The following is a 24,217-nucleotide window of genomic DNA, read 5'->3' as shown; positions in this document are numbered from 1 at the left end:
TTTAAGCTGGAATTTTTCATGGTCTATCCTCTCACACAATTAAGCAACTCTTAATTTTTTTTTGCTTTATTTCATGGCTAACTGAAAGAGATTTGCTTGTCACTACACCTAATACACCAGGACATTTTCTCTTTCACACAATGGCCATGAAAGTATCTGGGATGGCTGTCTGGTTGGCCAAACCTTTTGCAAGCAACATGGAAATTAAAGCTCAACAATGGACCGTCCACATTTATCCGAAAGTCTTGGCATAGTCTCAAACCAGCTACAGTAACAGCAACTACTGACTCTATCCTTAATACAGACAGAAGGTTAAATAACTCCTGGAACTAAACTCTACCTGCTATGAGAAAGAGCAGGAAGTTTGCCACCATAGCAAACCTAACAGGACTCTCACAACTCTACTTCATACAGGATTTAAAAAAAAGCATTGCTTAGAAGGCTTGTGCACTCACTTCTGTTTACACACATTTCCTTGTTTTGTACTATTCAATCACTCTTTTTCAGCTTCTTCCTGGTTAGAAACAGTAAACTTTAATGGTCAGAATTGAGCAGGGTTTTCTTAAACTAAGATTCACGTATTTCCAAGGCTTTTCACGTTCCACTTCCCTCTTTTAAACAAAACCAAATTTAATGTTTGTCCTTTTCTGAGGTTTTATGCTCCAAATGAATCAGTCATACTTACTGAAGTCCACTCCGTCCTAATCTGCCACTCACTGCAGATCTTCAGCTGGCAAGTGCTTGTTGTCTCTGGTTTCTCCAGGTGGTGACAGCGGTACTGCTGAACAGTCAAGGTACGGTTGGCATACATTTGCCGGCATAAGATCTGTCGATGCTGCATACCAAGGCCGCATGTTTTGCTGCACTCAGACCACTCCCCTATATCCCAGCTAAAGGAAAAAAAAAAAAAAAAATTACTTTTTTTTTTCAGTAAAGATTTCTCTAATACTAATCTTAACAGAACTTGAATGATGTGATTCTGATGCTGGTACAGAATCTTATAAAGTAACGCTTAAGCCTCTGCATGCAAAACTTAATCCCGTACAAAGCCAAGGTTATATACTTGGAACCAATCTACCTGTAGTGGTAGACAATAATAAGCATGCATACAGATTGCACAATTCATGGTTTCAAGACATATTACAAACATTAATTAAGCCACTGACAGCTGTTTGTTATTTTCAAGAATCTATCTATAATATATATTACTGCTCTAATGACATTGCCCAAAAATTTAGATGTGTTGCATAAATTTTTTCTGCAGCAAAGGTTCTAAAAAAGGACAATACTGTAAAAATCATGTAACGCATCCAAGCATTCATTCATCAGTAACACTGAAATAGCAAATGATAAGCAATGAATACATTTGATTTTAGAAATAAAAAAAAAAACCCTAGATATATTCTGCTCATTCCAAGATCTCACTGTATTTCTTTAACCACTTTTGTTTAAACATGTCATTTTCCCCTTTCAGTTTTCATTTCAAGCATGAGGACATACACAAATAAGGGAAGTATCTAAATTGTTCCCACATTGTATTTTGGAAATCTTGTGGAGAGCAAGCAAAATCTTTGCATTCTTTTTAATAAATAGTTACATATCTTTGTTTATGTTCTTGGTATTATGCAGTTTAAACAAATGAAGCTGAATTAATATGTGTTGTTAGACAGAAAAGGTGAGAAAAATGCTTGGTGAGCGAAGACACGTTCAAGTAAATGGCTCCAGAAGTTTCTGAGTATCTAACATGCACTAGGAACTGCTTGTCAGGCGTCTCTAACACCGCAGCAGCATGTACACCATTAGAAACTTCCCTGGGATAAGGAGCGGTCACATGCTGCTTAGAAGAGAACTGAAGAATGTAAGCAGAAGAGAGATGGAAAATGCAGCCGCTGACCTGAAATAAAGTTGCGATAATGGCAACTGGGTTTAACCCTTTTCTTGGTATACACCCTGGATAAACTGACCCTTTTTTTTTTTTGATGGCAAGTGTCCTTTCAGAAGGAAATCACACCTTAGCTGGCTGTACTGGTGTGCTGGAAACAAGGACTACCACTTCAGCATCCCGTGTTCAAAGAACTACTGAACTCCAGGAAAGAGAGGTGATGTTTATGAGGGGGCTGTGGTGAGCGCTATCAGCCTAATCTCATTGTCACGTATGGAACGAGCGGGTGGGTACCACAGCACACTGATCCAGTGTGGATGGACACAACCCCCAGTGCTCTTCTGTCACAGGTATATGCAGAAGCCTGTCGCGTGAAAAAAATGTACTCATAGAGACCAGAGATAGTGTGCATGACTGAACAAACACAAATTTTAAGAAATTGTTACGCTTACTTGTTGCGAACTTCCCTTTTGTCTTCTCTGAGTGCTACTGCTCCCTGTGAAGGGGAAGAAGGCCCCAACCTTGTGGAAAAAATACCCACTACACTTTACAACACAAGTGCACAGTACTTAGAAGTTCAAACTAGCTTCCTCCTTAGAACAGCCTCCTTCACATGCAAACCCTCAGTGACATTGGCTTATTTCACTTGTCTTAAATAACATCTTACAAAGCTGGACATGGGAAGAGGTTGCAGGCCTCCTCTTCTGGAATGGGTTTGGTGCTGGTGTCACAGTAACTCTCAGATACCTCCTCGTGAGTGATTCTGTTGACGCAGTGGAAAACTGGGTACTGTGACCCTGAAATGAAGAAGAAAATTAGGTGATGCATTGCAAAAGACTCTGCAGCATAAGCTATAACAGTAGCATCCAACGCTGATGCAGAAAGGAAAAGTGTAACTTAACAACAGGAAATACAGATTAAGATTTTATCCAAAATTTCTAAACGTGAGAGCTGAATGCTACAGTGCTCACACTGTAATAAGGGAAGTGCTTAGTGTATAGAAAATACAGCATGGCATTGTAGGAGAGGCTGAGAAAACACGCTTCTTGGTCTGCAGGAGATCTTTACAGTGCAAAGTACAAGTATCAAGTATTCAGGCAATTTAAAAAAACACAGCCAAGCCGCCACAACACAGGCTCGAGAGGAAGAAGAATTCTGCAGTCATTCTGTTGTGCTTCTGGAAAGAGACCGAGCCTTCCTACTTTAGAGTTACATGATGAGTAAATACATGAGAATATGCTTTACCTACTTTTAAAAAAGATTCATAAAATAAAGCTTACAGGTTAAACATTACTGTAGACTGCAGACTGACTAAAAATTACTACTCTCCATATTTCATATTTGGTCTTTAAATAATTTTCATCCTAGAGCATGAAGACAGAACTCTACTTCTATTGCTATTGCGAACTGACTGCCAAAACGGTGGCAAAGAGCAAGGTGCTAACACACCTACTTGTATTTGGTGAGTGAAAAGCCGGAGTACATGAACAAGTTTCCTGGCACAGGTGATCGAGGAGCCAAGCAGGAAAGGTGCTCTGCTAGACCTGATAGATAAAACCAAGGAAGAAGTAGCCCAGGATGTGAAAAGCAGGGGCAGCTTTGGCTGCTGTGACCATGAAATGGTAGAGTTCAGGATTCTGAGAGGAGGGAGCAGGGCAAAAGCAGGACCACAACCCTGAGTTTCAGAAGAGCAGACCCAAACCTCCCACGGGATAAAGCCCTGGAGAGCAGAGGAGTCCACAAGATCACCTCCTCTAAGCTCAGGAAAGGCCCATCTTGACAAGCAGGAAATCAAGCAAAGGTGGCAGGAGGCCTGCACGGATAAGCAAGGAGCTCCTAACTCTGACATAAACAGGAAGTATAAGCGGTGTAAGCAGGGGCAGCTGATCCTGGAAGAGTACAGAGATGCTGTCTGGCTGTGCAGAGATGGGGTTAGAAAAGGCAAGGCCCACCTGGAGTTGAATCTGACAAGGGGTGCAAAAGGCAACTCTACAAGTACATAAACAGCAAAAGGAAGACCAGTTCTTCTCAGTTCTTCTTAGAAAGTAGTACAGAAGTCTGCTGATTCTCTCACCAGGTACAGCACCCCTCCTCTCGCTGTGGCACAGCAATGGCACAGGACGTCTCCATGGCAATAGGAGCCATTTCCTTACAGAGAAACAGGGCTCAGCCAAAGAAAAGTGGTCAGGGTGCAACCCACAACTGCCAGTTCAACCACTTGAAGCGAGGCCCACTGACAAGCCAATTTTTAAGTGAGTTGTTTTAGGCTACCCTACAACAAGTAACTCCAAATGAGTAATTATTTATTGGTACTGAGGCCTTATTAGTGCTGATATTCAGAATTACACAGAGAAAGAAACCACAAACAGAAAATCAACCCTGAACTGAAAGATAAATACTTTGCTTAAGTTACAAGCAATTTTCTTCCACAGAATGAAACAAGCCCAAGTGGAATGCTATTCAGCCAGACAAGCAGAGACACAGTTTACACTTCCTCCCACAAACTTTTCCTGGAATATCCTTTTCCCTGGAATGCTTTCCTTCAGAGATTTCACATTTGTTATTTCACCCTCCAAATGCGTGGATGATGTGTGATCGTTCTGAATGAGGCCGTATTTTTACAGTAAAACTACACTGATTGACCTTGATACAAACAATACCCTTCAGTACCTGGGGAAATACCATGTACAAGCTGAAGACAGAGACAAAGATGCCTAATTCTCAGTGTTTGCAATCAGAAACAGAATGAGATAGAAAACAAAATCCAGGTGGTTTAAACAAGCCCTTTTCCAAGAGAACTCATATTGCTCACACTCACACTGCCCTTGTGTGAAACGCGTTTCCCTAGGAAAGCCGCCCCTCGATCTCAGGAACGCGCCCTGTACAGCAGTGTTTCTGGACCAAGAGAAGTGGGCTTTTCCGAAGTTACTGGCAAGACAGGAAGACGCAGGGCACAAGCTGTCAGCACAATAGCTTCATCTTTCTGCAAAACAGACTCCTCTTCTCGTTACATCAAAATACATGCCTGCACGTTTACAAACACCAAGCTGCCGTGCCCCTGAGCCAATGGCAAAGAGAAGGCCCGGCTTGCCTAGAAGACCTAAGCAAGCCACCCAGAAAACTTGGCTGCATCTTTGTCACCATTTGTGCCTAAAAAGAGCACAGAAAGGGGCTTGGTTGTGACAGTTAAGGCTTATGTATCTCAAACACGAGTTTACTAAAGCCTGTGCTGGCAGTGACACTGATTCGTAAGATTATTGACACTACAACTCCTAGGCCACTGGATTGAAAATCAGGTTTCTCCAGCTTTCCATTTCTAAATTTTGAAACGACCAATTCCAACATCTCATCCTGAGTTTAATGAAATAAATTCTCTTTGTCATGCAACCAACAGGTCACTTACACTTGTGATCAAGAAACAGAAAGAAAGGAGATCAATAAATTCAGCCATATAGTCAAAAAACTACTGCACCAGAGATCTGTACTAATTCTAAATGATGACTTTAAACAAAGTAAGGTTGGCCATTGTTGACGAGAACTGTTGGCTGGCACTCTTCAATTTCAGGCTAGAAAATCTAAAATTACAGTTCTCACTAAAGTTATATTTGTTAAAGAATTTAATTATATCAAAAGCAAGGCTTTGTAACTCCCCAGCTAACTTACACTAATACTTCAAAAAAAAAAAGCTGTTATATTTTCTGAAATCTGAGCAAAACATCAGCAGTTTGCACTCTTTAACTTCCTTTTCCAATCCTTCTTTAAAAAAGTAACAAACGTGCTGCCATGACTGATATGGAATTACATATCCCAAGTAATTTCCAGGGTGTAGCAGTTTTAAGGAGTAGGCTGTGCTCAGCGATGATGAAGCAAGGTACACCTCCTGTAAGATCTTTCAGACAAAGTCTGAACACAGTTAACTGTCCAAATTTTAGCAGATCCATTTGCTCAGTCATCTTCGATGGAAATCTGGGCCAAGAGCTGGTGGCAATTCTCATGGGAAGTATATTCACTTTAAAAAAATCCCAACTATAATAGCCTTCTTCTCCCAAGTCAAAGTTTTACTGAAAAGTGCTTTAAAATCTCACAGCTTTTCATCAAAACTGGTTTTTTTTTTATCCTCCCTTTTTCCTTAGGTAGCACACAAAAATAATTTTTTCTTTCTTTCTTCTTCCAACTTAAAATTACCTAACATTATCTAGCTTTGATAAGTTCATTCTGAAAAAAAAAAAAGAAAATTAAAGAGCATGTATGATCTACACTTCTGCATGAAGAAATAAAGTAGCAGGAAAAAGGAAAACACGGAAAAAAGAAAGTGTCCTATATTGAATTATACAAAATGCAAACAAAGCCTTAAATAGACGAGATTTCAGTCTGATTTTCTCACTCCATTCTTTATCAGCCTATATAACCTAGCTTGACTTGAAATGCCCGAGGGGCAACAGAGATTCACACAGGCTTCTCAGACCAAGATCACAAGGAACGTTCATACGATCTCAGCAGTGTCAGGATCCCACTCAAAAGGTTCCGTTTCTTTTGAATTTAACCTGAGCAGAACACATACACATTCTCCAAGTAATGGGAAAAGATACATCCTTTTTCACAGTTCTCTTGCTAAATTTCATGGAGTAAATTTAAGATGTATAGGAGACTGAAAGACTTCCTTTGAAGTCTATTTTCCTACAGTTTTGCTATCATCATTTTGACTCTGATTTCATTAATATCACTGCCAAGAGCTACCAGATGTCTGAAGAAATGGCAAGAACTATCTTCAGGCGTCCATCAGGTCCACAGGAAACACAACCAAGACTTCCATGGTGTAAAGGAAGAATACATTTACCCTGATGTGTTCCTGCAACTGCCTCATAAATTACCCAATCAGGATACTAAAATTCAGCAAGTACACGATAATGTAGACACCCAGCTGGTAATACTCACTGATTGCTGATAAACAATTATCAGGTGCAATTACGGATTCTGCCCATACGACTTGTGTTAAAGACACACAGCGTATTTAACTGCCAACCAGAATAATTCTGGTTTACATTCCCTTCTTTGCTCCACGGAAAGGCTGACTTCAGAAAGTCACTGGCTGTATTTTAGCTCTAACACTTTTGCAGTAACTTCTCCAAGGAAAAAAGTTTTCTCAATATACTGGGAAGCAATTTTCACTGGCATCAGTATTGCTGGATTTTTTTTAGCTCTATCTGTATTAGAACATGGACAGTCATCTGGCCTTGGATCTAACTCATAGTGTGTCCTCTCAAACTCATTAGGAAGCCAATGGTCACAGTGTATATGGACTGGTGACAGTTAGCAGAGTTCCCTCACTGGTATGTCTTTATTTTACAGCTCTGCAATTTAAAAAATATGGTGATGGGTGGCTACGTATAGTACCAAAGATTTCACTTTTACTATCACAAGAATTTATTCTTCCAAATAATTGCTTGTGCAATTACTGAATTCATTACTGAATCTCTGGTCACTGTGAATGTCTTCTGGCAAAGATGAACATGGCAAGCTCCAAGTAGCATATCCATCACATCCCAAAAGCCCACTAATTACCAGCCCCTTTCCATCCCTCTTCCTTCCCACTCCTCCCCTATGAAAACCTCAGGTTTCTGAAGTCACTTTATTGCTGTTCAAGCAACATCCAATGAGGCAAACATATAGCTGATGGAATTCCTCTGAAACCTTCCCGTAAAGATCAGAAAACTGTTGACAAAGACACCAAAAGCACTGAGGGTGTATCTGACAAAGCTGGAAAGGCCAGTGGAAGGATAAAGAATGCCAAAGAATGCTGAGGAAAACAGCTGTGTATCAAGGGTGTGAGAGAGAGCAGCTTGCTACAAAATCTTGACATATTTCCTTTCGAGGCAAATGCCATATATTTCCTTTTAATTTACATACTTGTATTTCATATTTTTTATTTTGTTGCTTCTACCGATTTAAAGATAAGCACACGTAATAGTACTGACGTGTGTTTTGCATGTACGATAATAGAACACACCAGGTCCAGCAATCTTTGTGCGCAGAAGAGCTGCTGGATAGTCACACTGCTTCACCCCTCCACGCTGGAACCCTCCCGCGTGTCACCCGTTTTCTGCTCACAGTGTATGAAGCACTCACCTTTCCCACATGTAGTACTGCACTCAGTTTTTCCAATCTGTTTCCAGTTGTATTCCCGGTTTTGTCTTGGTGGTTGCACAGCAGGCATCTGGTTTTCTGGCTGATGAGGAGGAAATCTTCCTGGCTGCATCACTGGAAACGTTCCAGCTGACTGTCCAGTGAGGGAGTCTGCCTCCCTACGCAAATCCTCATCCTCTTGATTTGTACTTTCTGGCATTCCTAGCTGACCATTCAAGGGCTCCCCTGATGATGGCAATAACAAAAAAGCAAAACAATGAGCCTCACTTGCAAATACCAGTCTATGTTTTCATCCACCAATAATCACAACTGGAGCATCATTAAACTTGAAAGCAGCTTTCATCTGCTATGCAGAGACCTCCCAATAGTGTCCTGCAAAGACTGTGTTGTTCTAAACTACGATAACCAAGTCTCAGCCAGCAAATACATTAAAAACTGAACAACCTCCAAACACACTGCAGAGTCAATGCACCCAGTGTCAAAATTCCCCAAAGTTCTTTTTTTTTTTCTTTTTTTTTTTGTTACCATGGTCTGTATTCTCTGCCTTCCCGTGTCACAGCACAGCTGCTCCTTATTACAAACAGACTACAACCACACTTAGAAATTTGTCAAGGCGAGGCAGGAACATTAAAAGTCAGACCAAACTCACTTGCAGATTTTCTACTGTCCTTCAAGCTCCACACCAGTACACACAGCACATACCCACAGCTCAGTCTGGAGCACGAGCTCTCCAGATTCTCGCTTGGGAAGGCAACAGTTTTGTGTTTGACCCTCTCCAGCTGGGAGAGGAAAGAGAAACTGCGAAGAGTGGTTTTAAATTAACTCAAACTCTGAACAGAAAAATCATGTTCTATTTCATTTCTGAGATATGGGTACAACACTCCAGTTCATGCAAAGTCACAGTTAACATTTAAACAACAAAATTGTTACTGAAAGTAGAAATATGTGACCAGATTCCCTGCTGCTGTATAAATAATCCCTGCCAGTATTAATTCACTGAAGTTACCAAACCTATGCAGACTTCTCTTTCAACACGCAGGGTGAAATTCTGGGCCTCTCCCATACCAATGGCGGCATTTACACTGAATTTAACGGCATGAATTTCTCAATTAGCTTACTGAGTAACAAAACGTGTTTAATAATGGGAAATAGCAGCATTTTACCTGGCCTCCTGTGAGCAAGCAACTGAGAACTGATGACATTGTCTCCTGGAATGATATACTCATAATGTATGCCTGGGTTAGGCTGCTGATGTATCATCTAAAAAGAAAACCAGACATATATATATATATATAACCTCTGCCACTTGTTATATTACTAAAGCTTAAATATGCACTTGAACTGACCAACTACGTAACACGATTTATCACTGGTCAGGATAGAAACAATGGTTAATGATTGTCTCCAAAAAATGCAGAAGAAGATATTTGTTTCTGGAAAAAATAAGAAAATACAGGTTACTACGTCCATAAACTGAGCTAGCCTGTGATGGCAGAGAAAATGTTTCTCTAAATCTTCTTCGAAAAATGCACAACGGACACGCTCGAGGCCAAGGCATGGCTGTGGGCTGCACCAGGCCCTAGTCAGCGACGGCAGCAGAAGCTCAGGCCAGGCCTCAGCAGCAGAGACCATCCTGAGGCCACCAAAACATTCTCAGGTAGAAGGAGCTTGACAGAACCCTGAGGAAACACAAGCAAGGAAGAAACAAAGCAGAGAAAAATAAATACCACAGACCCCGATCTACAAATCTAGCCACTGCCTTTTCTAAGGTTTATCACTGTACTTGAGCGGAGCACAGGCAGGCAGCACGTGTTACCCCATGTGTACCACCTCACAGATCGAACCGCTCCTTTCATCATCTGCACCACTCAGTGGACTCAACCATCAGCTAGCTAAAATGACTAACGCTATGCTGCTCTCACGTATGCACTGCTCAGTACAGATCAAGTGAACAGATTACCAAGGCCCACGGATTTGTTACAGCAGCTGAAGAGTGCCCGTGCAACCCTCCTGCATCCTTCCACACTAATTTTCAACTGAGTGAAGATGTAACGTAAGTGCAGACAGACTCCCCTGGCCTTACAGCTAGCCACCACAACTCTGTCAGTGCTCGTTACGGAACTCAGGTGGGAACCATAGGCTTTGCTCCTTTAAATGTGAAAATGAAGCCGAGTGCTTTCAGAAGGCGGCTGCACAAGCCCACGCGAGCTGACACGAGCACGTCTCTGAAAGTCAGTGTCACCTCCTGCGTGCTTGTTGAAGCAGTTAGGCATACTAGGACCTGAGCAAGAGATGACTTTATGAAAGCTTTCAAAAACCGTCAGCAGCACACTCCGTACCCAACTGGCCTGTAATAGGTTGCTGCTGCCGAGAGCCTGAGCATACTCACACCAGGAACGCAGAGATGCCATCAGCTGTAATTTCACTGCTTCAGCTTTGATTACTGCTGTACTGCTTCTGACACTGCTGCTTTAAAACGCTCTGTGGGGACTGGTCTGGTAGAAGCCTCAGATTACACTTTAACTCAAAGTACCTTTTTTAAACAAAACCAAACCAAACCAAACACCAGAGCTTTCACTAGCTCTTTGTTTCTGACAAACATGGCCCGAAAAGAACAAAGTCATGCTATGCCAATGACTTTATGACCCAGCAGAGCACACTTCGTGTCAAGGCTGCACTATATTCGGTCACACCAATTAACACCAACTAGGGATTCAGACCTTTGTTTTTCTTTGTGTCAAAATCACTTTTCTCTTGCTAAATATAATATCTGTTTCTCCAAACTCCGTCCCTCAGAGCTCCTTCACTTTTCTGAACCATCCAACAACGCATTGCCTGTACTATTTTCTGCAAGGGTTGGTCCTGCCCACGTCCCTTGCTTATGTAAAATACAACCCTCGTTGTGCTTGGTCCTGAGAGAACCGAGCACTGCGAAGCTGACTTCAGCGGCAGAGCACCCTGCACCTTCCAGAACCAGGACTCTGTTCTTAAGGAACAGCTTTCCAAGGGCTCCCGTGGTTTTTTCATCACTTTTCTCAAAACAACTTACAGGCACGTGTTATAAAGAGCATAACTACTGAAGTCCTTATGAATATATGACCACAGCTTTCCTGCAGGAAAATACCTGGAATTATACAACAGTTTTGCTTTGAGTTCGTGGACCCAAGTCTTTGTAGCAATGTATACTCTTTTTACCTTGCTAATTACAAACTGCTGTAACTTAGAGAGCTTTTCCTCTACATTTTTAGAGTGGAAGAAAGACAGTATGATCTCAGGAATAAGGAACAGAAAGCCATTTGGAGTTCCTGCTGCAAATCTCTTCATTATTCTACACAGAACATGGATGAAAAGAGAACTACAGGCTTCAGGAACTGCAAGATAAAGTCTGAGAAAAGACATCTCTGCATAGCTACAAATGTCAAACCCGTAAGAGAGGCTGTGTCATACTGGTGACTGATTTTCTTGCATCTAGCGCTAACCATTTTTGTCTTCCCACACTACTGAAAAAGACACTAAACTACCAGCTTGTAATGAATTGTATTCCTCCTATCTACAAGAAACATCTCAGATAAGAGCCCAGTCAAATTAGATGTGGCAATCCACAGCAGCAGACACACAGCAAAACCGATAAAGCTGTGCCCATCGTGCCAGCTTTCTGATATTCAGTGCAAAAGCAAAAAAGGAAGAGTCTAAGCCTAAACTAAAACAGTAAAATAAGACTAATTTAAGCTTAACGTTTTTTCAGGGTATTACTCTGGAAATATATGTTCAATCCATTTCCTGATCCTTTTCTCTCTAGGTCATCATGTATTAGGCATCAACCAGCTGACAATAAAAACTTAAGACCAAACCTCAGCTCACAGCATCCTGTAACTACACAATGACACATGTATTTTAAAAACATGGAGTCTGCACTGCAGAATCTAGGAGCCCAACTGTTTCATCTTCCAGGCTTTTGCCAATGTTGCCTTCCAATCAATCAGAAATTATCCAAAAGAAGTAATGTTTGCATAATTATTACATTGCTTTATTAAGACACCATACAGCAGATGGGGAATAACTTTGCCAACATCTAAGTTTTCCCAGCTGAGTAATCAGGGCAGTTACTCCTTGTTTTCCTATGAAACAACCCAGCACACTCACTCTTCCACCCCATACTGCACTTAAGGGCAAAAAAGCCATAATTGGATGAAACAACCGTATCACCAGTTAATCTAGTTGTTTCAGCGAATGGATTTTACCACGTGAAAGTGAGTAATCTCACAACACACTGTTTCTCTTCAAATCATTTGTAATCAATCCCAGTGATATTTTTTAATTTCAGTATGACGCAGTAAAACCCTTCCCCATCTGAAGTAAGCAGCTTTTTCAATACGATTCCCCAACCTCTTAGCCACAATTTGTCTGCTCTCCTCTCTTCCTTTCTCAAACGGCTGCTACCTATGCTCTCCTGGCACAGCTTCATACTAAAACTGCCCTACTTCAAATCCCATGTTCTACAGTTTTTGGACTTCTGTTTCTTTTAAAGAAAACTGAGATGGTATCACTCTGCGAGAGGCCTCGTCCAGTTTAGGTATTTGCTTCAGTTCACTGTAAAATTAAACTACACCAAATCTGCCTGAGAAGGAAAGTATCTGGAGAAAATCCAGTTCACTAAAAAACCCCAGACATTTGTATGCTTTCTCTCTATTCTACTGAGCAAGTAAAGTAAGTTTTACTGGATCAGTAAAGTCTGAGAGAAGAAGGCATCATTGTTACGGAGATTTCCTGTGATCTGGAGCAAGATGGGAGCAACAGCAAGCCACAGTACAAGATCAAAAATAATGTTTCAAACTTAAAGGAAGAAAACAGTAACAAACTACTGGTACTGAATGCAATTTTAGTGTTGTACGTTAACAATGAGCCAAACAATTTTTTTTTTCCCCATGAGGAAGATTAATCTAAGTACAAGAAACTTACGTAGACATCAAGGACTTCATTTGTTGGCCCATCAGCTAAAAACGACTCTCCTGCAGTGCTGGAGATTTCATTTGGGCGTTTGTAAGTGAACATTGTCCCACCGCCTTCGTATCTCCCGGGTCGATCGATTGCCCAGTTTCCATTGATGATGGACCGCCCCGATCGACTCCGCAAGGCTGTAGAGCATGGGGACAGAAACACAAGGGCTTTAGTCAGTAACCTTCGTGTACTGGTGCCCAAACAAATCCCAAAAGGTGCATTACACTGTTTGGTGCTCTCTGATGCCAGGGGACAATGCTGTGCAGCTGCTGAAGAGAAAATCTGTATTAGTACTTGTGCAAAAAACCAAAACAAACAAACCCTGAAGTTTGTCTGCACACTTGGTATGTATATACTGCAAGAAAAGAAAGAAAAACCAAAGATAGCTTGGGAACCTTTTCAACAGTTCCTCGGGCGTTACCATGTGACTGCCAGCTGGTCGGCAGCACACGCAACACACGTGGATGCTGAGGAAGTGGTTTTCCTCCGTTTCCTTCCCACTGACTTGACTATTTCATGACTTAGAACAAAACACAGAGGCAGATATAGAAAACCAATACATTATACAATGCAGAAGCAACAAACAGTGTAGGGACACATGAATATCCTGGGTTGCCAAATATCGCAGTTATTCTCCATGAAGCCATTTGGCTACGCCCTCCGTTTCCTGTCCAGAACACTTTTTTTTTTTTTTTTGCCAGAACATCTGCACAGCCCTGATCTGCAGCACGGTTTGGAACGACAAGCTCTCTGGAAATGCCAATAGGATCTCCTGCGTAAGGAAAAGTGACTTTGCAATTCAGATACCAGCCAGGGAAGGATAAAATACGGATTCCATATCCCGTTGCGCAGTGCATTCCCTCTGTCGTCACGGGCAAGTCTCTTGACTTCTGGGTGCCTCTGCTCCTTCTTGTTCCTATTGCCTTTATCTGTCTGTGTGACTATAATTTGAAGTCCTTAAGGTCAGAAACTCCTGCCACATACATATACATAATTTTATGCAGTATCACAGTTCTATACGTTAAAACACAGGAATATCTTGAGGCTGAAATCACACTGGACATTGTTTAAGCACATGGGAAAGGCAGGACCCTTTCTCTAAAAGCTCTACTCAAAGACTTCCAATGTTATTACAAAATAGTTTGCTTTTAAATACAGACTTTGAAAAAAATCAACAAAATCTACTGATGTCCTTGGCTGCATATTGCTGGGCAATTTACTTTTTAATGCAAATTCAAGGTATAAGCTTTGAACTTATAAAAATTCAGGGTCGAGGACCCAGTTATTGCAGACTGTTTCTTCTCTGTGCTGGCGTAACAACTGTGCCGCTCAGCTAAAATGCCCTCAGCGTTACACACAGCTTTTTGTGCTGCTGGGAAAAATCTTAAAAAGCCTGCATGCACGGCCTAAGTGATGGGAAACTGAATTTATGCTGTAAGTACCACACGTTAGAGAAGAAACGGAAATTGTTCTCACATATCCCGGACATCCAAATTAACTCAGTTAATCAATGGAAGCAGCCTGTCGGCTGCTGCTGCCAGCTCCATGACGAACACCAGCGTGACTGCGCAGTGAGAAACGGTCACAAAACACCGATGCAAAGGCGCGTTAAGACAAAAAATGACAGCAACAGAGAACCACACCACAAATATCATTGTTCTTTTATATAAACTAGTGATTTTAAGCGGAATACTGTTGCCATGCTTCAGAAACCATGTCAATCACTTCATTATTGAGTATCCCCTTGTTGAAGGGAAACCTTTCTGTACTGAGAAAATTCCACAGTTACAGATAAACACGCAGACAAATACAGACATATGGATTAAAAATCAATTATTCCCATTTAAAACAAAAAAGCAAGGGAAAGTAATTTTTAAGAAAGGTTTGTAAATTTTGTCTATAGGCCTATCAGCCTTAATCCAACAAGAAGCTGTTGAGTGGAACTCTTTAATAAGATTCAAGAAGGGACTGGACCGGTAGATTTTTTTTTTTTTTAATTAATAAAAGTGAATAGCTGCAAAGGAACATCCTGGTATTTAAGGTTTCACCTTCATAATATCCTGTGTACATTAGGCTAAGATCTAGAAGTTGAGCAGACTATTTTATACTTGCCAGCTGCCTATTCTCACCGTATCTTATGGAACTGTTGGTCACCACAGGACACGGGGACCTGGAGAGGTCGCCACCTTGATCCACGGAACACGTTCTGCGACCCTACTGGAAGACTGAGCCGATATCCAGGGTTAAGGATAACCCAGCCCAGAAGAACCCAGGACAGAAGGTGCTGGCTGAAGGGACAGTGACACGGTCAGTGTCCTCGCCCTTTCAGTTGCAAGATTCAGAGTCTTTTTCCCCTATGGCAGTGGCTGCTGACTAACTGTTTTTCATTTACTTAATATTAAGTTGTTCATAGAAGACAGCTTCACTGTGGTTTTTGATAAATTTTGTGAACAGTGCTTAGAAACCATCACTTACCTCTCTTGTAAGTCCCTACCATTGTTACTCCTTAAGGAAAAAGCGATGGCTCATTACCCAAAGTGGGTGACTTTATCAGTCTATCACCAACCAACTAGAATTTTCAGTCATGTCTGTGATTTCAAGTCAGCTTGCATTAGTTTGCCTTAAAATACATGCAGAAACAGAGGTCTGCAACACTAACATATTATCTAACTACTAATAATAGATTTTAATTGCAGTTATATGGACTTTACTAATCATCCTCGCACTACCCCGATACAGTCACACCTCTAGAGAGGCTAAGGGCTCAGCAACCTACTTTTTCAAAGTGGTGTAACAAATTATATAAGAATACTTGTGTAGTCTGTAAATTTAAAATACAAATCAGTTTAGTCTTTATTTCAGTATCCCAGTTAGCTCAAGAAAAGTTTTTTAAAGGATTTAATTTGTTTTTCATTAAAAAGAAAATAAGGTAGTAACTGAACAGAATGGGTATAGAAGTAGATTAATTAATTTAAAAGACTTTATATTATTGCATTCCTTTCCTTCTACACTGCAAAGAATATTTTTTTTCATTGTTCTAGACAAAATGTAAAGTGCAGGAAGGTTAAGGATTACAGCAGATGGCTACCATCAGTTCTGAACCTATGACAAAAAGCCGGTATTTTTGACAGTCTTTACTGCCAAGGAAATACACAGGACTGCCCCTGGAGCACTTGTCCCTGCAGAAAGCCTTGATGGGGGGAGTTTCAGACCTTTACTTCTCCCTATGGAAAAGAGCCGGAGGATTTGAGTGGCTAGACAGAGCTGCACCCACATCAACTCGGAAGGCATGAGTCACGGCGGAGAGCTTCCACCTTCCTGGGCTTCTGAAGGAAAGCACAGTCTGTACCATTCCCAAAGGAGCACTGCAGTAGCTGGCATAATCAAGAACCTGGTACATTTGGCTTGCAATTGAAGTAAAAAATTTAAATGACAGTAATGGCTCTGGATCAGACCCTGTAAAAATGTACTCATGTATTTTAAAATTTTATTCCACTTAATGATACCGTTCATCTTCCCAAGAGCTATCACACATCCGCTTGCTTCCCAGGTCTCATTTCCTGACACGTTACCAAAACAGTCTCTGCACCGTGAACATTAGTTGAAAAATACTTTATACAACATCAGCCACGAAAATGGCATCACCATTACTCACACAGCGCTGGGAGGAAAAATTACGGCTCATGTACTATTGCATACCGGTTAAAAGTGACATCCATTCACACTGTTTACATGCTATTCACGCTTGTTACACGCTAATTCAAACAACTGCAGAGTAAATGCTTCTGCAAAATTTACTGGAGACTCGTTTTGCATTGGTTTTTAATATGGAACCCCTTATTATCTGAGTATTTTTTCTTATATTGCTGTTAAACAAGTACAATAAATGAATTATCAAGAGGTCAGGAAAAAGAAGGTGAGCTGGCTCAGAGTAAATCATTGTTCATAATGAAGCTGTAGAAAGATGGCTGTCTGAGGAACTGAGAGGCCATTAAACCTTCATTGCAAATCCCTCATCTGACAGGTCTGAAAGAGGCCTCCCCAGAAAAGGAAAAGGCGACTCTTATGTTTTGATCACTCTGCAGCTACCACCTCAACTCTGCCCCCTGAAGAATTTTTATGGTGCTAGTATTTTTAGCCAAAGCATGAACGATTATGAAAAGCTTTACCGTTAATTCCTCATACGGTCTCACTGACTGCATCTATCTTCTATCCTGGGAGCAGCTTCTGAACTAAAACTGGGTTGTTTACAGTGGCCTCCAGAAATGCTTTGCACTGGAGATACGGAATTTCAGGATACAAACTGATCAACACTTCTGCTTGGGCTACAGTTCCATGGGGAAATCTCAATAGGCCATTTACACACATTTACACTTTTATTTCCAGTATCTGAAGAGCATTCATTAATGTTCTACAGTTCAGCTTGCAGCTCTACTTTTAAAGAGCTCCTTTGCAGCTCCTGTCTTCCTGGACTTGGAAAAAAAATAGGGAAAGAGAAAGTAAATGAAAGGCAGTTGGTGCAGCGGTACAACGGAGTGAAGTTCTGTAAACAACGCGCTCGCACCCACTTCCCATTAGAAGCTGGTGTTTGATGGTTTGTAAGAGCAGATTTTGTAATCCTAATTTAAGCTATATCACCGCAATCAGATTTTTTTTAAAATTCCCCATTACTTTAAAGATAATTTCATTCTTATAGTTCCATTTTATTGCGTTTTTCAACCTTGCCGACTTTTGCAATTCCAGCTCACAACAGGCCTCAGCTCCTGAATGTTAGCAACTATTTCATACTCTCAGGTGAACTTAAAAAAAACCCCAAAACCTCCAAAAAGTTTGTAACACTCAGAACTAGAAAAATATACCAAGATGTGAACTTAGTATACGTCAAAGTTAGCCTACAAGGAAAAATATCTCAGTGAAAAACATCATCCAGCCTGTACCAAAACTTTCTATAGAACGGTTAAGTACGTAACCGAGGAAAAAAATGCACTGCTCCTTGCCATTCGCTGGCGCAGTTGTTCTGGCATAAATCAATCACTCCTCTTTCTGCTTTCCCTTTGCAAAGTTCCACTCAACTTTTCCAAAGAGGTGATTTCCTTATAAGAACTACAGCATCCCATTTGCAGTATTACCACCAAAAAATCCCAACCCACCTTTAAAAAAAATCAGAGGGTGGATAAAATTCAAGTAGCCCATTTGCTCTTCTGCTCCAAACTCCCTGACCTTAGAGTGTCAGCACAAGCTCCCACCTGTGCTTCTGAAAATGTGAAACATCCTGATCCATAGAAGTAGTTTGATGCATTTGGTAAACTTACTGCTGAATGACTCCTGTTTCCATCCACCTCATATCCGAAGAGAAATATTTTATGTTTGGGCCTAGTACCTCCATACTCGCAGTACAATTTCATCCAAAACTGCATCAAAGCTATTTCCCATATGATAAAATGACGAAGTGTCTCTCGTGGTGCTGGCCCGAGCAGAGAGAAGCAGAGCAGTTCTTCTCTTCTGAGAAGAGAACTGCGAGCTTGCAGCTTCTTCAGCAGGAAACAAAAGAAAGGCTTGTGCTGCTGAAGTTAACTGCAAATGTCTCACTGGTAATTTAACCCAGGGAACCTTGACAAGCTGCAGATGTGTTCTAGATGCAAGTCAGAGATTGATAAAACACGGTAAAAAATTATTCAATAGATTTCCTCGACAGCATATTTTTTGTATTTTACTTTAATGAGCAGTATTTTATAACAAATTCTGTTGCCATTTGAGTTAAAGTGTAAGAATGTCTTGGCTAAACTAGTTTCCTTTAGAAAGAACAATGTCTTCTCAGCATCTAAAGAAAGTGCCCAGAAACAGGTGCAGTAAGTAATACGACTACTGCTGAATAAGCACTTGTGATGGAAGAAGTGAAAGAAACACACAACCTCCACTATTCATTTTCCTGCATGAAAATGCATTATACAGAGCTTTCAGAGACTAGTCTAAAATAGTCACACACTGGGTTATAAAAATCATAGAATCATAGGATCTTTAAGGTTGGAAGAGACCTCCAAGACCATCAAATCCAACCATCAATGACGCATCTTGTACCACTAAAGCACAAAGAAACCCTCTGGTGACATCTCCCGTGAGAGAAGTCAGTTAGTTTCACAGTAAAGCCCATGCAGAACTTGGCACTGGGGATCGTAACAGTAAGAGAGACTTGGAACGGGGGAGTTTGCTGGAAAAGTCTGACTGACAGACTGCACCAAACTGGCCATGAACCCTGAACAGCACAGGCCCACAGCCATAAGGCTGACTCCTAAAACCACTGGCTGCTTCCGAACAGATGCAGAGATTGTAAAACTCTCTCTCCAAAAGCACTTAAAGATAACTTCAGGTACAAACCCCACACTATTCAGTTTTACAAAACACAGCTTGCCTTCACGCCTGTCAGCCCTGCAGTACGGAATACACAATACATCCTAAATTGATAAAGAAAGAGCACGCTGATCACAGTCTAGAAATACCATCAGTCACAAAGTACCTCTGATGCGTAAAGAGAAAAAATGCCAAATGCCCAGATACTCAATAATTACAGTTTTAAAATAATGAAATATGCATTAGTTCAAATGCATCCTCTGAAATAACTCCTTTCCAAAAGCACAGATATTTGCTGATTACTAGAACACACCTTAGTGACAGAACACTCAGGAGAAATTTGGCACACTCCCTGTGACAGAATTATGTATTATCTGCCTCTGACCTTTTGCATTCAAACTCCTACTGAGGTCATGGCAAAGCTCCCACAGGACTCCGAGCTCACTTACAGAAATATTAGTAGGGCTGAGATCTCGTAATCAGCAAGAATCAAACAATCTTTACCAGTTTGATCCTACACACCCCTTCTCCTAGAGCCAACCGAGGATATCAGCAAGTGGTCACAGTTCACTGCCTGGGCCCTAAATTACTATAGACTGCACACACTCAACTTGAAGACTAACTCTGCTGGTGGGACACCTTTGGAAGTCCAAAGCCATGACTGGTCACTTCAGCAGGATCAGAAAGGGCCCAGACCATGGCATGGGACTCTCACTGGGAAGTACTGTATGACCTTACATAATCCTAAGGCAGAAGAATACCTTCCAACACAAACTTAGGACAAAAAAACAAACAAACCCCTGCGTATGCCTCCACTATACTGCAGTCCAGGAATGGCCAGGAGCAAACTTAATACAAAAGTATAACACAACTTTTCATGTGCTTTTTAGATCCTGACTGAAACCCAGAGTAAGCTGGATCCTGTGGCATTTCCAGTCCCTTTTCAAAGCCTAGGAACTAGAACCTTCCACACAAGTATCCAAATTTGAGATACTTACTTATATTTGGATCTTGGAACCATCTGAATTTTGGATCTGTCTTTCTATGCAGTTACTCAAAATAGTTTCATGTAGATCCCTATCCTTACAAATCTCAATCATTTTTTCAGCTAGTAGGAACTTTAAAATCTACTTTTTAGAAATCTCACAAACATCCTTCCTTACACCATTGAACAGCGTGGGCACATGCTTACTTTCCAAAGACACTGTTGCGTCTTATCCATCAACTGAGCAGTACTCACAACCTTGTGTCACCCTTAGTTGGCACAGCGTTACTGCTAACGATAGCCTTCAAAGCAATTGCTTAAATATTTTCATAGTACAGAGTCGACAAAAATGGAGCTAAAAGTACCAGGTTTGCAATGCTATTACAAGGAGATGATACTTCAAGTATACTGTTATTTCCAAGGAAAGACTTCACGCAGTTCTCTTTCTTATCTCAAATATTAACAGTAGACGTCAGATCGATTGATTATGTTCTTCAGCTCCTGCTCAAGGAGTCCTTGTGATGTTCTGCTTGGGGAGCTATCATATCATATTACAGAAATCCAGCTTCGTATGAGAATAAATTTGAAACAGTGAATAGCATTAAATCAATTTTACCAAGCTTGTCTTGAAGTTCTACTCAAGGTTTTGTCATCCACAGTGACACGGTCACAAAAAGCCAGTGTAAGAGATTCTTAGGTCTAATTTACCGTTGTTTCAGCTGTGAATGTCTTCTAGATGCATTTTGTAATGACTATGAGAGCCATCTTTTTATCTTTTTTAAAATGTGATCTAGTAAATGGATGGAGTTGAAGATCGGGCATGTAATTTTTCGTGTTAGAACGGAAATAGACCACTTCATGGTAAGTTAGAAGAGGTGGTTGAGAAATCAACTGAGCTGATGGAGAATTTACCTTCAGCCTCCATTACTAACTACAAGCTGGCTTTTCCGAATCTGCAGTCTCATACCGCAGATCTACGTTATATACAGATGTCACAAAACAATCTTCAGAAAAACTGGTCCAGAAGGAACACAATAATCTGACAGTGCTTTAAAATACTTAAACTTCTCTGGAAGCACCCTCTAGTTTTGATTTGGTTTTCTTCTGTGTTTGACCAGGTTACAAGCAAGTCCAACACTAATGAATTGATAAAGCTGAACTGCCAAGGCTTTCCGTGCTTCGCCAGCAGTCTGCTGTCATCAACCTACACTTCAGTTCTGAATCACGCGCAGAGATGTGTCAGTGACTGCAACACCGCATTCACGGGAGACCAAGTAACCGATTGCCCTTTCTACACCACCTACAGCTGCACTGGGTGGTAAAGCTCACCAACCACCACCAGATAAACCCCAAAATCCAAATAATATTAACAGATACAATAGTACTGCTGATCAGTCAGAGGATAGTCCTGGTTTCAGCTGGGATGGAGCTGATTTTCTTCCCAGTAGCTGCTGTGTTTTGGATTTTGTACGGGATTTGGTATGTCAAGAACGTTGATAACACACTGATGTTGTCAGTTGTTGCTAAGAGATCAAGGACTTTTTCAGCTTCCCAGGTCTCGCTGACGTGCAGGTGCAGGAAGCTGGAGGGGTGCAGCCAGTACAGCTGACCCAAACTGGCCAAAGAGAGTGCTGCATGCCGCAGACATCACGCTCTGTGTGTGAGTCGGGGCTGGCCGGGGGGCAGCGCTCTCAGGATCATTCCGAGATTGCTTTTGGTTCCATTTCACAATCGCTGCTTGGGACAGGCTCCATTGATTGTCAGGCAGTGAGAAGTTATGCATTTTTCATTTTGTATATTCTATCCTAATTATATCTTATTATTATCATTAGTAATATATGTATTATTAGTATAATTATCTCTTCCTTTACTGTCCCAGTAAACTGTCTTTATCTCAACCCGCAAGTTTTCCTTTCCTTCCGATTCTCTTCCCCACCCACCCCACGGAGGGGGAGTGAGCGGCTGCGTGGTACTTGGTTGCCAACTGGGGTTAAACCACAACAGGATTTATTTAAATCCTTTTACTGACCCAGCTGCTAGTGTAAGACTGTAAAAATACGTCTGTATATGGGCTGGAACTTTTGAAATAGGGAGTCCATGAAGCAGATGAGATGATGCAAGTAAAAAGGCTAGTTAAAGCAGAATTTCAGCATTTTGGCAATTCTTCACTGCAAGACTCCTTACGAATTACATCTTGGGTTTCATTTTCAGTTTTCATTCTATTATTGCTTCCCCTCTTTAAAACTGCTCTCATAAAAAGCCTTTTCCCATTTTTCAGACAGGCGCTTTTGAGTGATTGATGACTTTTAATATTATATTCCTAAGTACAGAATGAACCACACTTACACGATTCCCATGCTTTTCCCAGGGAGAAAGTTACATAGAGGCAACACTCCCACATGTTAAGATATGACTCTAAATTATATATACAACTAGTTTCTAAAAGCAATCACTGTAGGGAATACCAATATTTGCTGGGAAAGCAAATGAAAGAATAAGAGGAAACAACTACGGACTGCAAGGAGTAAAAAAAAAAAACCCCGTAAGAAATGACACCACTCCTAAACACAGGCATCGTCTGCTCTCAGTGGTGTATGACAGCCCTCTGTACTGGAGGGGAAGTACAGACCAGTTACCAAAAGGCCAGCACAGTATTTGCCGAAGGCAAGAATCATTCCAACAACAACTGGAAATGAGCAGGTTTCCTATTGCTCTGTACATGAGCTAAACTCAAAGCCTTCCACAATTAATCTACACAATGACAGCACACGATAAAGAATGATGAGCCCTCCATTTATTTTCACCTAGCCATTCTCTATAATTGCATACCTCCGATACATTTTATCAAGTACGATCAAGATCATCTATAAAAAGCTCATCCTCTTTAACCTGCACAGGAATTTCCCTCGAGTTGAAAGGGTAGGAAGAAATTACTGATTCCCCAATTCCACTAAAGTCAGCGTGAATATTCTGCTGTTTTCAATGGCATACAACTTTACCACTGTTCAGGTTTGTTCTGAAAACTGAAGAGGAAGGACAGGAGGGCTGGCACAAAAGCAGACCGAGTAAGACGAAATGGGGAGAAGATAAAGGACAGCACTAAAATCCAGAGGAACGGAGGAAGAATCCTGCATGCCTTGTATCTGCAGAGAAACTGCGTTAAATGGCCACGCAGTTCACACCTACCATTCTGTCTCAGGAAACAGCAGCCCAAGGGAACTCCTGAGGTGCAGAAGGACATGGCAATTGATCAGCAGAGTAACACACACCTAACTCATCATCGCGGGGTTCTTCTATACAGAACTTCACATTCTTACTTACGCATCCTTTATTTCTTTCTTTAAAGAAGGCAGGCTTAACTAAGGTTAACGTTTCTAAGTGGCAGGCCCAGAACTTTAGCTCTTATAAGGCTTAACAAGAATTTCAGTCTTATCCCAATGAAAAAGTACGACTTGATTTTTTAGCAACATGTTTCCTACCACAGGTCAGTAACATCGGGAAATACTCTTCATGGCAACAGCTGTAAATCCCAGTACTCAGAAACAACCACCAGCGTTTGGGACCAGCAGTCTCCAGGAGGGACACATTTCCAACAGAGATGTGATATTTCAGCTGTGCAGCTCCCACTGACCCTGCAGATCCCAGCCTTTGGCTTAGCTACAGAATTTCAGTTCGAATCAGTTTCTTGTATTTCAGGAGTTGATGGGCCTGGCTGCTAACGGCTCTGCCCATGAGCGCCGAGCCTGCCGGCACAGCTCCGCTGCGCATCGGTCAGCCCAGCGCAGAAACCCAGCACACGTTTGGCCTAAGTCCTACGGGTGGGTAAAGGCAACTGAATTCCCTTCCGATCAGTGAAATAC

General features: G+C 41.3%; 1 protein-coding gene across 3 annotated transcripts in view; it reads right to left on the bottom strand.

Moving 5' to 3' along the window:
* The window catches only part of THSD4 (thrombospondin type 1 domain containing 4), a 300,054-nt gene that overhangs the window by 20,497 nt on the left and 255,340 nt on the right, over positions 1-24,217 (bottom strand). For all 3 annotated transcript variants that reach the window (XM_086757274.1, XM_086757275.1, XM_086757276.1), the window contains 5 exons: positions 12,986-13,161; positions 9,190-9,286; positions 8,009-8,251; positions 2,550-2,679; positions 686-890 (listed from right to left, as the gene is read on the bottom strand). In XM_086757274.1, the coding sequence (XP_086613400.1) occupies positions 686-890; positions 2,550-2,679; positions 8,009-8,251; positions 9,190-9,286; positions 12,986-13,161 (851 nt within the window). The remainder of the gene's footprint in view (positions 1-685; positions 891-2,549; positions 2,680-8,008; positions 8,252-9,189; positions 9,287-12,985; positions 13,162-24,217) is intronic.

Source organism: Chlamydotis macqueenii, chromosome 12 (genome assembly GCF_036417535.1).
Source record: "Chlamydotis macqueenii isolate bChlMac1 chromosome 12, bChlMac1.mat, whole genome shotgun sequence".
Classification (NCBI taxonomy): domain Eukaryota; kingdom Metazoa; phylum Chordata; class Aves; order Otidiformes; family Otididae; genus Chlamydotis; species Chlamydotis macqueenii.
The sequence above is the reverse complement of the archived record's forward strand: the minus strand, read 5'-3'. Positions and strand labels throughout refer to the sequence as shown.